Source organism: Strongylocentrotus purpuratus, unplaced genomic scaffold (assembly GCF_000002235.5).
Source record: "Strongylocentrotus purpuratus isolate Spur 01 unplaced genomic scaffold, Spur_5.0 spur5_scaffold_4, whole genome shotgun sequence".
Classification (NCBI taxonomy): domain Eukaryota; kingdom Metazoa; phylum Echinodermata; class Echinoidea; order Camarodonta; family Strongylocentrotidae; genus Strongylocentrotus; species Strongylocentrotus purpuratus.
The window spans coordinates 22,235,579-22,251,081 of NW_022145610.1; the positions used below are offsets into that span (position 1 = coordinate 22,235,579).

Consider the following 15,503-nt stretch of genomic DNA (forward strand, 5'->3'; position numbering starts at 1 on the left):
ATATCTTTTACTTCATACATGAAAATTGAGTGAAATAATTGCATCAACACGGATACACGGTAATTAATCACACGATCAACATTCTTCTCTTTATCCCTCTGCATTTCACACTTTGTTGTACCCCCCCCCCCCACCCCCCCCCCAAAAAAAACTGCCATGATAATATTCCAACACCTCAGAGACCCAGCCCTTTGTACCTTAGTAGAATACATATCATATTATGCAAACGATATAACAGAAAAAGAGTAATGACAGTTTTAGTTTGAAAGTTTTTACCAGCAATAATTATTACCTTCACTTGAAGTTCATAATACCGGTAATGATAATAATAATATGTGAGAGTTGTGAGGTGCCAAATCCTCTTGAAATCAAATACTCAAGGCGCAAAAGCGCAAAAGATAAAATCATATATATCCATAGACATGATCCATACATACGTGCTGCCAATTAACCATTACAAACCATGAATATATACTTATTCACTAAATTACAGTGTACTTTTTCATCATATATTCAAGATTACCATATGGTGTAGTGCCAAGTCAACCATGCACATGCACAGAGATTTTGTACATGCATATGTACACATACAAACAAGCTATCTACTTCACAACCCCAATGTACCTACCTTCACAATTTGCACTCAAAAACAAAGATCTTTACACACAAAAAAAAAGAATTTTCTATTAAAAAAAAAGAAAAAGAAAAGAGCTATGGTTTACCGATCAGAGGCTCAAGAAGTTATAATATTAAATTCTGTTAATTTTCCACATGTTAGTTCACCACATTTATATTTTGTTTGTTAGAGATACATCAAAAGTTGTATATTCCTAGAACTGCATTGAGAATCCATTACCTTGGAGTGAAATCTTTGAGATATAAATGACAAAAGGCAAAATTGACAGACATGACATAAAATGGGAAAGAGAGAGAGAGAGAGCACAGAAACTATTTTATAAAAGTCAGTGTCACGAACAACGTTTGGCAAGAAATAATTATCTACCTATTATTCATACAGAGCTATAAGATACATGAGGCCGACCCCCGCCAGGAGACCAGCGATCTCCATGATGCTCTGCTTAAGGGTAGTGTCTCCCAGGAGCTCTGGGATGACGGTGACGCAGGCTATGTAGATGAAGCCTCCTGCGGTGATGGGTAGCACCCAGATGGAGGTGGTGTCCCCTGCACCTTCGGCCAGGAGAGCACAGATGCAGCCTGCCAAGGCTCCAACGGCCGTGAGCAGCTGCAGGTACATCGCCTGTTGGATTGAAGATACAAATGATCAGGGATGCCAGTTAGAATTGATCAGAGGGCCTGAAAATCTCCTAGAATGGGCTATTTTGTACACAAAAAAGCCTTCACTATGGTCTGAAAATAACTCGCCAGGGCCTGAATTCAGGTTATGGCCTGAAAACTAGCATCCCTGAAATGATGCCTTCATTTACTTAAACCTGTAGCCAACAGAAACTGGTTACTTTCTGTATATAGTCTATGGGAATGGTGGAAGTCCATATTCAACGGGTTAACAAATTTAATTTGTCTGTCATGTAAACCTATGCAAATAGGAACCTGGTGGTCCTTGCATTAAAGGCATCGTTTGACAATGTTAAATCTGAGATGCATGGCCCTGCGTGTTATCAGTGTCTGTGATACATGTATGGTGTAATATTGAAGCCCTAAAAAATTGTGCCTCAAAAAAGTTTAAATTCTTTGATTAACCGGTTTTATCATACTCGTATTCCCCAATAGACTGTAGTGTTATAAAAACCATTAAAAAAAAAGATTCTGCATATTCTAATTCCAATCATAGATATCTTGATAATGAGACAGGCGATAAGCTTGTAAAATTCATGGGATACATCACATGTATGACCTAAAGGTTTACAATTATGATTGCAGCATGAGCTTAATCCAGGATTTTTTTTAGAATCTGAGGCAAAGTTACCCAATCCCTTTGGCCCGAATTCACAAAGGAGGTTTAGATTTAACCCAGGCTAAATCGCGTCATAATACGTCATAACCCCGAGCTTTAGACCATGGGTCATTATTTTGGTATTCACAAAGGAAGTTTAGATTTAACCCAGGCTAAATCGCGTCATATTACGTCATATTTTTAGCCTGCTCAGAAGGGTGGTTTAAACAGCGGGCTAAATCTAACCCACGGTTTAACCCACGGTTTAACGCGTCATATGACGTCATACCAGCGAGCTTTGGCTTTTTAGCGCAGACGACCGTACAAATTTTGTTGACAAATTTGTGGTGAAACAAAGTGAAGAGACCTTCACAAAGTTGCTGTTTTTTCAACTTTGATAGCCTACATTGTAAGTATTTTTAGTTATTCACAACATATTTGTACCCTATTCTCAGTTCTGCTACAGTGGAAGCCCAATTGAACATGTTTTATGTGCGTAAAAAGTGCACGAATAATAATCTTCATCGTAAGTTGCACAGCCTTTGCGAACATTGTCGCAGAACCTAACGCAGCTCGGACCCATGCGTGTGTATTTGTGTTGTGTTGTTTATGTAATCCTGCGAGGCAAGGCAATTTCGCAATAACTGCGAATGTGCCAGCTAACAATACGAAATTAGTTATAACATCACACAATATTGTGTGATTCGGGAAGAAAAATATGTTACTCATGACATTTGAGACATTCCTGGCCTCGGGGGGGGGGGGGGTAGCGACAGTTCCATTTGTATTTTCTGCTCTGCTGATGCTGCTTCTCATCTGACTAACGGAGGAGAACGAAAAATGCCGAAATGAAGATGAAAATTCTTCCACGTTGCAGATGGATTTTACTAGTCTAGTCTAACTGTTAGGCCTACTATATTACAGAGGCCTGGTCTAGACCTAGATCTAGACTAGTCTCTAGTACTACTAGCCTACACTGACACTTAGTACTGACTGAATAAGACTTGAGCTTGAGCTCGACGTCTGTACGTGGCAGTGAGACACGCAAACACGACGCGGGCCTAGGCTAGACCTAGATTAGATCTAGATTCTAGGCCTAGATCTAGATCTATCTAGATCTAGATCTAGTCCTCAGTCCCAAGAAATTAGTCAAAGCACGCCAAACCATGGCATGAATTTATTTTGTAAATTATTGTAAAAGATGCAGATCTAGATCTAGAGGTCTAGAATCTAGACCTAGATCTAGATCTAACGTTAGTAGTCTAGCCTATTCTAACTTAGATTTAGAAATTGAAATGGAATAAAATATTTTTCAAAATAGACCTAGAGTCTAGATCTAGGGATCTAGACCCTAGTCTAGGTCTAGGTCTAGTCTAGGTCTAGTACTCTAGACTTTCTAGATCTAGAACTAGTAGACCTAGGCCGTAGGGTCTACCGGTATAGACATCGGGCTCTAGATCTAGAATCTAGTCTATGTGGTCTAACTGTTAGACCTTTCTAAACCTACTTTTCATAAATTCATGCCAAGCCCGCGCCGATGGTTTGTTGTGTTGTGTCTTGAGAAGTTGAGTGTTTGTGTGTCTCACCGTCACTGAGTTCGAGCACAAGTCCGAGCTGAATGAGAGGTACTTTGTCTTTAGGCCCATCTAGATCTAGATCTAGACTAGACTCTAGTAGATCTACTGACTGTCGAATGTCTCTAGATCTAGGCTACACTCAACTCCTACAAATTTATACTACATCATGATCATGTCTAGGCCTAGAGTCTACATCAATACATTGTTGTACTTGAATTTTGAAGCAAGTTTAAAATCTGTGCAAGCGTATAGCCAATAAATCAATGTGTATTCTTCCTATTAAATCTACATGTAATCTTAGTCAAATTCAACCTTTCACATGGGACATCTAATGCTAATTTACATGCACATGTATCTAATTTCACATTTTATCAAGCATGAGTAGATTTTTTAACAAAACATGACAGGAATTGGCCCCTACGTTCTTATGGAGGTTCAGTGACATCATCTTTCCTAATTACCCAATAGGCCTAGTATGAATCAATAGCACTCATTTCTTTAATGCAATCAAAGTATCGTTAATATTTTTTTTAGAGTTTGCAAAAGCTATTCAAAATCAGTTTGTCTACAATACAAAGAATGCAAAACATGTAATATCATAGGATTTATTTGATAAACAATGAATGATATTTTTTTCATTTCATGTTCTAATTTTAATTCACTTTTTTCTATTTTGTTGTGACAGAGACAGCATGGCTGAATATATTCCCCATCTCCGCCAGCTTGATCGGAACAGAGAGTTAATAGGCAGACCTCAGAGAGGCCTTCGTGACCCATGAACCCTTTTGAAGTGTATGATGACGAGTCATTTCGGACCAGGTACTGGTTTTCCAAAGAGACAGCGCTCTACCTCATCAACTTGGTGGATGAAGAGCTGAGGAGGACGACAGACAGAAACGACCCAATACCTATACAGGTAGTGACAGCACTTCGATTCTATGCTGTTGGTGAGTAATTTACCTTATTTAGTATTTAGTAAATTTCTATTTAATCTGGGCTGAGCGAAAAAGTAAAAGGGTAAAATTGCGGTTACCATGTTTTGCGGGAGGTTTTTTCATAAACCGGTAGATTCTACATCAAAGCGGGAGGAAGGGCGTGGTGGCGTGAGACTCCCTCTAAATGCAAGAGGGTTGACAGCCCTGATTTAATAAAAAAATCTATTCTACAATTTTAAGGACATTAAACATTTCTCAGTTTGAGAATTTGATCTGGCCATGTAACTTGTAAGAAATTGTACAAGTTGATATTTCACTGAAAGGATTTTTTTTTTTACAGGGTCATTCAAAAAGATGCATGGTGATGAGGCACAACTTTCACATTCTTCTGTATGCAGAGTCATCAAAGACGTGTCAGAAGCGTTTGCAAGAAGAAGGAAACAATTCATGAAGTTCCCAACATCAAGAGAAGAAGTAGAAGCAACACAGCAGCAGTTCTACCAATACTGCAGGTTGCCAGGTTTTCTCCTGGTGGAGATCAAGCCCTGTAATATTATTAATAGGAAGAACAGATACTCTATTAATGAAATGAAAATTTTCCCTTTTTTTGGAGATGCTCCCCATATACTTTTAATCCAATTAATTAAATGACCGATATGGAATTGGTTCACCCTTTAGTTTCTCTCAACGAAACGTACACCCATGCAGTACTGTGGTCTGAAACAATTAGACCAGATGATTTGAAATCTAATGGTTGATATAGTTCCTCCCAAAAACATTTTTGCAAAAGGTACCAACCACTTTGAAAGGGAAATCGTCATCATCTTCATCATCATCAACATCATCACTGAAATCGTTATTTGACTGCTTCATCACCATCGCCACCGACAACATTGCTGTCATCATTATCATCACTGACATCATCATCGACTTCAACATTGTCTTCGTCAATAACCTTGAATACTTGTTTTGATTATCCATATTAAATCGTCAATATTTAAATATAAATTTCTCTTGTTTGATGGTGTGGTTTTTCTCGTGAAATCATTAAGTTAGGAGGTAAACGTTTTACAAGTAAATGGACTACTTTGTTTATCTTGTTTAATTATTAATATACCATTTGCTGGTATCTATTACTTATAATTACCCAGTACACACCATGAATTAAAATGGATTCAGTATGTTTCGCTAAATCCAAACACCCACAGAGAGAGAGCAAAAGATAAAGAGAGAGATGAAGAAAGAAGGAGAAGGGTATGTGTGTGAGAGAGAGAGAGAGAGGTGGAGAAAAAAGAGAAAGAAAAGGGGTACGAGAGGGATTTAAACAAATGGAGTTCTAAGGAATAAAAAGATATTTGAGAGAGGTGGGCTGGAGAGCTGGTGAAAAAAGAGAGACAACAAACAAAAACAAGGAAGGTGAAAGAGAGAAATAGAGACGAAATTTACAAAAAAGTTCTTTTCTTTTTGTTTAAATCACTATTCCCTTGAGAAATTCAATAAAGCAGAAAAATTTAAGAAAAAATGAACGCCCCCCCCCCTAAGAAAAGAATTAATACAGCAAATAAACAAATTCAGAAAAAATTAATGCCCCCCCCCCTAAGAAAACAATTAATGCCCCCTCACCCCTAAGAAAAATTAAAAACAAAATTACCCCCACCCCCAGTAAAGCCCCACCCTCTAAGAAAACAATTAATGCCCCCTCCCCCCTATGAAAAATTAAGAACAAAATTACCCCCCCCCCTCAAAAAAACCCCAATCCCCTAAGAAAACAATTAATGTCCCATCCCCCCCCCCCCCACCCGAATTAGGCCTAATAATTCTTTATCACATGTCAAGACTGCCTTGTTTTTGCTGTCCTCCTATTTTATATGACCAGTAAGCCCGGTTTTTTTTCTCAATACATCTATGCATTTTATGCATTAATGCCAGTATTTTCTATCAGATAGTATTTATCGTAACCTTTCAGCCCTTTCTTTCTACATCATCAACACATTCTGGACTAAACGTCATCGATCGCTTTCGCTGCCTCTACGGAGTCTACGCTTTATATAACACGAGTCTACTCTTACTTCAGATTGATTAATTGCTAAACTAAAGTGTGACCTACGCTCTAAAATCATCATAACAATCAACGAAAATGTGATCATATAGCTCTAAAATGAACACTACATCAAAGAAAATTTTCACTCTGGTATAAGGGTCGTTTACAGAAGTTTTTTGGGGACTCTTCCACGAAAACTGTCGATGTTTAGTGTGTTGTGATGCCCAGCTGATCATAATTATGTCGGACGATTATAGGCCATAAATTAACAACGATAGTGAGGAATTATTGAGGTAATTTATGCGAAATTCGGTAATATTTTGAGGACATCTGTCAGAGAACTGTTTTAGTGTGTGAATAGTGGTTTAAAGTCTTATCTCAACTTGGAATCGGTCGGTTTTCAGTCTCTACTTGTAGGCGAAGAGTAATAGCCCAAATACAACTGAATTTGGACTTAGCAGACGACGGTGAACTAGGTGGAGTAACCAAGTGTACTGAGCGCGCATGCTCAGTTCAATGCTTCAATTCTGCGCATGCTCAGTTTATTTTTTTGCTCTCTTAGGCATGCTTAAACCGTGGGTTAAACCGTGGGTTAGATTTAGACCATGGGTTATCTAACCCACGCTTTGTGAATACCGAGCGAGGTTTAAACCGTGGGTTAGATTTAGCCTGGGCTAAATAACCCAGGGTTAGATTTAGCCTGGGTTAAATCTAAACCTCCTTTGTGAATTCGGGCCTTTAAGCCTAAGAGGATGAGAAGATTCAACAGTCAATGGTTCAGATGAGTTATAGAGGGTTCTAACTGGCATCAAACATCCATAGTAACCAGGTCAAACTTTCACCAGTCTGCTTCTCTGATTTTCTGCTTCATTTAGAGTACCGGTATTTGTCTTTTTAAGGTTGGATCTATTAAAGCTTTGCTTTCCCACTAACGTGTCTGTTTGAAGTTGATTGTTAATGACATAATTTGAGAATGCTCCATAGCATACCCTAACAGCCATAGTTCACAAGAATATGTACACATTATCTAGGTGATTTCTGTATTTAGTCTATAGGAATGCAAGAATTCAGGATTCAGCTGATTATGAAATGCGAAGACTTAGGCAGCCCTACAATTTGTTTTAAATTGAGCTGTGGGTATATCATGAAGTTTTAAAAAAATCAATGCTAAAAATTGATTGTAGGGTTTTAAGTCAACAAACAGGAGGGTGAAAGATGTGTCTACTCACAGCTGATCAAATACTGTGTAAATTTGGAAACCATTTCCAATGATATTTAGTAAAGCTGAGAATTAAACATAGACTGAGAGAGTATATCAACACCAAGAAAACAATAGTGTAAGAAAAATTCAAACCTGATCGATTTACATATTTGCCTGGTTTTGTTTCACCTGATTTTGTTTTAACCTAATTATTCTCTGTATCAGCATCATGCAAAAATACAACACAGAGATACTTTTGTTCTACTTCAGCCGTAAGGATCCACTTTATTTTTTTCAATAGGGGGGAGGGGGGGTACTTTGTCCATGATCCAACCATTACTGATACACAAAAATACATTTTCTTGGTAGGGGCTAAATCAATCAAATAATTATCAACAAAACACCAGTAAGAAGAGTTTAAGTATGTCTTTAAAAAATGATTGCATGTTGTATGAAAGAAAGGAAGCAAGCAGAGTGTACCTTTCTCTTGTTGCATCCCGACTGCACCAAAATGGCAAAGTCTCCAATCTCATGAGGCACTTCATGCAGGAGGATGGTGATGGTGGTCACGATGCCGACATTACGACCGGCCAGGAATGAAGCCCCGATGGCAAGGCCGTCTGTGAAGTTATGCGTACAGTCTGCCACCAGGTTGAGGTAGGCAGCTACTTTAATAGGAGCGTCCCCTGTGATAAGAAGATAAATTAAGAAAAAACAATAACATAAAGTCACATGCACAATTGTATGGGTAACTTTGTCTCAGGTTCTGAAACAAAACCCTTGATTTAGCTCATGCTGCAATAATAGTTATAAACCTTTAGGTCAGTCAGGAACCCCATAACTTTTACAAGCCGATTGCCTGTCTGATTATCAAGATATTTTTGAGTGAAAATTGAAATCAAATTTTGCATTTGGTGACAGCTGGTCATTCCTAAATAAACTGTTTTCTGCTGCTAAAATGATGTAATGAATCAATAATATATATATATTAGAAAACATAACTACACTGTAAGTATTTCTTTTATGCTGACTGTTTATTTTTGTTGAGGAAAAGGAAATGTAAAGATGTCCAGCTATAATATATTGGTAATTTCATGAAGAAAATTATTTAGGGCTACAGGTGTATGTTATATATTCTCAAATTGGTTCAATTTAATAAAATATATATATATACCTTCTTGTTCAGCACTCTTTTCATGTTTTTCAGCTTCTTCTTTCTCTCCAGTCTTTCTACGCCGAACTTGCGAAGAATCTCCTTTTTTCACTGGTCCGTCATCTTCCACTTTTGCTTTTTCGGTGTGGCCATGGCTGTGTGAATGTGCACCATCTCCCTTGACTAGGCGAACAAATTTCTCCACAAGCAGAAATAAGATAATTCCAACTAACACCCAAAAGCCTGTAGGAACATACAGATAAAAGAATATTTCATTAATATTTTTCACTTAATTAATCAAAAGGTCATACTCATACTTGAAATATGAAAATGTAATACATAATCCTTTTTGGTAAGAAAATCTGCTGATCATCTATCAACAAGATTGAAAGACATTTATTTACTTTTGTGCATGGAAGAAATTGAACTGAATTACGGAACAATATGTTGAAAAGGAGGGTTACCATATGTGGCAAATTAAACAGCAGGAAAGGGTTTATAAGTGTATGCTATGATATTGGAAGGGAACTTTAGCTGAACAAGAATCTTGCCATGAAATTGAAAACTTTTAAACCAATTCAGAAATCAACAAAATAAAATATTACAAAGAACGTTAAATTTCATAACTTTATTTGTGTGTATTTGCTGGTTTAATTGATTGAATTGACTTAACAGCTAGAGCAGAGGACATAAGATTCATCTGACATTATTAGGCCAAAGACATGGCAATGGGAATGGCAAAATTGCAATTGAAAGCTATTTAATGAAATAGAATGTTGATGAAAAAGTCAATCTAGGGTCTAGACACAATCAATTTATATTGTGTGTATCTCTTTAGAATTAGAGTTAGGCTATTTTTCATTGATTAGCATTACAAAACAGGCTGTGAATATGTTATAAGGGTCTACATTTAATAAAATTCAAAATTAATATTAATAATATTAAAGGTATTACAAAGTTTTGGTAAAAATATTGAATTCATCTGAAAATCTTTTATGTTATAACAAGATGGTATAGGAATATCTTTAGCCAATCTCCACTGCTGAAATACTCTCTTTTTTTTTTTAGTGAATTAAACAGTAATTAATAAATCAATTATTAGTTTCAAGCTACCTGTATTAAAACAGCTCAAGTTGCTGTGTACTAGCGCCATCTACTGTTGTAACATGGTCCATGGTATGATCGATATTGAAACTGTGTTTCGTTTCCCGCGCTCATCGAAGTTCGTTGCCCCCGCTCTGCGCAAGCCGCATGATGATCAAAAGATAACATAGCCATCTCGGCACCGCGGTGACCTCGCTCAGCGGGAAGCGTTTGTATTAGTGTGCATGGTACGAGCAGGGTATGTGAGTTAAAAACACCTCCCTGGTACTAGTGTCTGTGTGTGCTTGTGTTGTGTATAATGTCAACAGGGAGATGTGAAAAGTTGTCTATCATGTCGGAATGCATTCCTTTACCATCCGAGATTTTGGTAGGAGAGAATATTAGAAAGAAAGCAATATGAAAATGAATGACCAAATAATCGTTCAGATATTGTAAGAAATACAATTAAATATGTCTATCCAGATAACCCTCCCCGTCTCTATCTCTCTCCCTCCCTCCCTCTCTCTCTCTCTTTCTCCCTCTCCTAAACACAGAAGTTCTTTTTATCTGTATAATGTTCATTATAACCTTGGAAGTTTTGGATTATAATCAATTTTATTTCACCGCATGGACCCTCACTCCCCGAACTGTATAGGCCTCCCCCCCCCCCCCCCCCCCCCCCCCTGTCTCTCTTTCTCTTTCATTCCCTCCGTTCCCTTTCTCGCACCCTCTCGATCTCCCTCTCTTCGTTTGTTCACATGCACCTCTGCACTGAGAGATTTGACTCGTTTTTATGATTATTTATCGTTCATCCTCATCTACATAAACCTCAAACCCCAAAAAAGGTCCTATCACGTGACTGAGAACTTCTATCGTTTTGGTTATTATTATTATCCTTGCCATACACATCATCCTCATTTACACTCCTCCCCCCCCCCCCCCCACCACCTCCCGAAAAAAGTGGTCCTATATCTCGTGAATGAGAACTTCTATCGTTTTTGTGATCATTATTATCCTTGCCATATTACATATCATCCTCGTTTACACACAACCCCTCGTCAAGTTCTACATAGACCCTTGATTGATATAACTACCATCGTTTTTGTTGATATTATTATCTTTGTCATTTATTACATCCTCATCTACCTAAACCACAACCCAAAAATATGGTCCTATGACGTGAATAAAATTGAACTTCTATCGTTCTTGCCATACGTTTCATCTTCTTTTACATAACCCCCTCCCCCAACAACAACAACAAACCAAAATAGTTGTATATTACGTGAATGAGAACTTCTATCGTTTTTGTGATTGTTATTATCCTTGCCATACGTTTCATCTTCTTTTACATACCCTCCCCCCCCCCCCAACTACAACAACAAACAAAAATAGTTCTATATTACGTGAATGAGAACTTCTATCGTTTTTGTGATTGTTATTATCCTTGCCATACGTTTCATCTTCTTTTTCATACCCCCTCCCCCAACAACAACAACAAACCAAAATAGTTGTATATTACGTGAATGAGAACTTCTATCGTTTTTGTGATTGTTATTATCCTTGCCATACGTTTCATCTTCTTTTACATACCCTCCCCCCCCCCAACTACAACAACAAACAAAAATAGTTCTATATTACGTGAATGAGAACTTCTATCGTTTTTGTGATTGTTATTATCCTTGCCATACGTTTCATCTTCTTTTTCATACCCCCCCCCCCAACAACAACAACAAACAAAAAATAGTTGTATATTACGTGAATGAGAACTTCTATCGTTTTTGTGATTGTTATTATCCTTGCCATACGTTTCATCTTCTTTTTCATACCCGCCCCCCCCCCCCAACAACAACAAACAAAAATAGTTCTATATTACGTGAATGAGAACTTCTATCGGTCTTGTGATTGTTATTATCCTTGCCATACGTTTCATCTTCTTTTTCATACCCGCCCCCCCCCCAACTACAACAACAAACAAAAATAGTTCTATATTACGTGAATGAGAACTTCTATCGTTTTTGTGATTGTTATTATCCTTGCCATACGTTTCATCTTCTTTTTCATACCCCCCCCCCCCCCCCAACAACAACAACAAACAAAAATAGTTGTATATTACGTGAATGAGAACTTCTATCGTTTTTGTGATTGTTATTATCCTTGCCATACGTTTCATCTTCTTTTTCATACCCGCCCCCCCCCCAACAACAACAACAAACAAAAATAGTTCTATATTACGTGAATGAGAACTTCTATCGTTTTTGTGATTGTTATTATCCTTGCCATACGTTTCATCTTCTTTTACATACCCCCCCCCCCCCCAACAACAACAACAAACAAAAATAGTTCTATATTACGTGAATGAGAACTTCTATCGTTTTTGTGATTGTTATTATCCTTGCCATACGTTTCATCTTCTTTTACATAACCCCCTCCCCCCAACAACAACAACAAACAAAAACATTTCTATATTACGTGAATGAGAACTTCTATCGTTTTTGTGATTGTTATTATCCTTGCCATACGTTTTATCTTCTTTTAGATAAACCACAACCAAAAAAATAACGTCCTATCACTTGAAAGAGAACTTCTATCGTTTTTGTGATTGTTATTATCCTTGCCATATGTTTCATATTCTTTTACATACCTGCCCCCCAACAACAACAACAAACAAAAATGGTTCTATATTACGTGAATGAGAACTTCTATCGTTTTTGTGATTGTTATTATCCTTGCCATACGTTTCATCTTCTTTTAGATAAACCACAACCCCAAAAAATAACGTCCTATCACTTGAATGAGAACTTCATTCTATTTTGTGATTATTATTATCCTTGCCATACGTTACATATTCTTTTACATACCCGCCCCCCCCCAACAACAACAACAAACAAAATGGTTCTATATTACGTGAATGAGAACTTCTATCGTTTTTGTGATTGTTATTATCCTTGCCATACGTTTCATCTTCTTTTACATACCCCCCCCCCCCAACTACAACAACAAACAAAAATAGTTCTATATTACGTGAATGAGAACTTCTATCGTTTTTGTGATTGTTATTATCCTTGCCATACGTTTCATCTTCTTTTACATACCCCCCCCCCCCCCAACTACAACAACAAACAAAAATAGTTCTATATTACGTGAATGAGAACTTCTATCGTTTTTGTGATTGTTATTATCCTTGCCATACGTTTCATCTTCTTTTTCATACCCGCCCCCCCCCCAACAACAACAACAATCAAAAATAGTTGTATATTACGTGAATGAGAACTTCTATCGTTTTTGTGATTGTTATTATCCTTGCCATACGTTTCATCTTCTTTTTCATACCCGCCCCCCCCCCCCCAACAACAACAACAAACAAAAATAGTTCTATATTACGTGAATGAGAACTTCTATCGTTTTTGTGATTGTTATTATCCTTGCCATACGTTTCATCTTCTTTTACATACCCCCCCCCCCCCCAACAACAACAACAAACAAAAATAGTTCTATATTACGTGAATGAGAACTTCTATCGTTTTTCTGATTGTTATTATCCTTGCCATACGTTTCATCTTCTTTTACATAACCCCCTCCCCCCAACAACAACAACAAACAAAACATTTCTATATTACGTGAATGAGAACTTCTATCGTTTTTGTGGTTGCTATTATCCTTGTCATACGTTTCATCTTCTTTTTCATACCCCCCCCCCCCCCAACAACAACAACAAACAAAAATGGTTCTATATTACGTGAATGAGAACTTCTATCGTTTTTGTGATTGTTATTATCCTTGCCATACGTTTCATCTTCTTTTAGATAAACCACAACCAAAAAATAACGTCCTATCACTTGAATGAGAACTTCATTCCATTTTGTGATTATTATTATCCTTGCCATACGTTTCATCTTCTTTTACACCCCCTCCCTCTAAAAAAAAAAGTTTCTATATCACGTGAATGAGAATTGCTATCGTTTTTGCGATTATTATTATCCCTGCCATATTACCGGTACATTACATCCTCATTTACATGAACCTCCCCCCCCCCCCCCACCTTCCCTTCCTCTAAAAAATGGTTCTATATCACGTGAATGAGAACTTCTATCGTTTTTGTGATTGTTATTATCCTTGCCATATGTTTCATCTTCTTTTACATATCCCCCCCGTCCCCCCCCCCCCCCCAACAAACAAAAAATTAAAAATGGTTTTATCTTACGTGAATGAGAACTTCTATCGTTTTTGTGATTGTTATTATCCTTGCCATATTACCGGTACATTACATCCTCATTTACATGAACCTCCCCCCGCCCGACCTTCCCTCCCTCTAAAAAATGGTTCTATATCACGTGAATGAAAACTTCTATCGTTTTTGTGATTATTATCCTTGCCCCCCCCCCAACAAACAAAACAAATTAAAAATGGTTCTATATCACGTGAATGAGAACTTCTATCGTTTTTGTGATTGTTATTATCCTTGCCCCCCCCCCCCCCCAACAAACAAAACAAATTAAAAAGTGGTTCTATATTACGTGAATGAGAACTTCTATCGTTTTTGTGATTGTTATTATCCTTGCCATAATATGTTTCATCTTCTTTTACATACCCCCTCCCCCTCCCCCCAACAAACAACGACAAAACATTAAAAAAAATGGTTCTATATTACGTGAATGAGAACTTCTATCGTTCTTGTGATTGTTATTATCATTGCCATACGTTTCATCTTCTTTTACATAACCCCCTCCCCCCAACAACAACAACAACAAAAATGGTTCTATATTACGTGAATGAGAACTTCTATCGTTTTTGTGATTGTTATTATCCTTGCCATACGTTTTATCTTCTTTTAGATAAACCACAACCAAAAAATAACGTCCTATCACTTGAATGAGAACTTCTATCGTTTTTGTGATTGTTATTATCCTTGCCATATGTTTCATATTCTTTTACATACCTGCCCCCCAACAACAACAACAAACAAAAATGGTTCTATATTACGTGAATGAGAACTTCTATCGTTTTTGTGATTGTTATTATCCTTGCCATACGTTTTATCTTCTTTTAGATAAACCACAACCAAAAAAATAACGTCCTATCACTTGAATGAGAACTTCTATCGTTTTTGTGATTGTTATTTTCTTGCCATATGTTTCATATTCTTTTACATACCCGCCCCCCCCCAACAACAACAACAAACAAAAATGGTTCTATATTACGTGAATGAGAACTTCTATCGTTTTTGTGATTGTTATTATCCTTGCCATACGTTTCATCTTCTTTTAGATAAACCACAACCCAAAAAAATAACGTCCTATCACTTGAATGAGAACTTCATTCTATTTTGTGATTATTATTATCCTTGCCATACGTTTCATCTTCTTTTTCAACCCCCCCCCCCCCCCCTCCCTCTAAAACAAAAAAGTTTCTATATCACATGAATGAGAATTGCTATCGTTTTTGCGATTATTATTATCCCTGCCATATTACCGGTACATTACATCCTCATTTACATGAACCTCCCCCCCCCCCCCCCCCACCTTCCCTTCCTCTAAAAAATGGTTCTATATCACGTGAATGAGAACTTCTATCGTTTTTGTGATTGTTATTATCCTTGCCATA

At 37.3% G+C, this 15,503-nt stretch overlaps 1 protein-coding gene and 1 long non-coding RNA gene across 2 annotated transcripts in view; one reads left to right on the top strand and one right to left on the bottom strand.

Moving 5' to 3' along the window:
* Positions 1-482: 482 nt before the first annotated feature.
* Positions 483-15,503, bottom strand: part of LOC582713 (protein catecholamines up) — a 35,759-nt gene continuing 20,738 nt past the window's right edge. Inside the window, exons 2-4 of the mRNA XM_030997419.1 lie at positions 8,841-9,062; positions 8,147-8,352; positions 483-1,258 (exon numbers count right to left, since the gene is read on the bottom strand). Of these exons, the coding sequence (XP_030853279.1) occupies positions 1,007-1,258; positions 8,147-8,352; positions 8,841-9,062 (680 nt within the window). The 3' untranslated portion in view covers positions 483-1,006. The remainder of the gene's footprint in view (positions 1,259-8,146; positions 8,353-8,840; positions 9,063-15,503) is intronic.
* On the top strand, positions 1,962-4,968 carry LOC115929133. Its single transcript, XR_004066333.1, has 3 exons — positions 1,962-2,321; positions 4,175-4,436; positions 4,765-4,968. It is a non-coding gene; the product is annotated as an uncharacterized LOC115929133 (long non-coding RNA).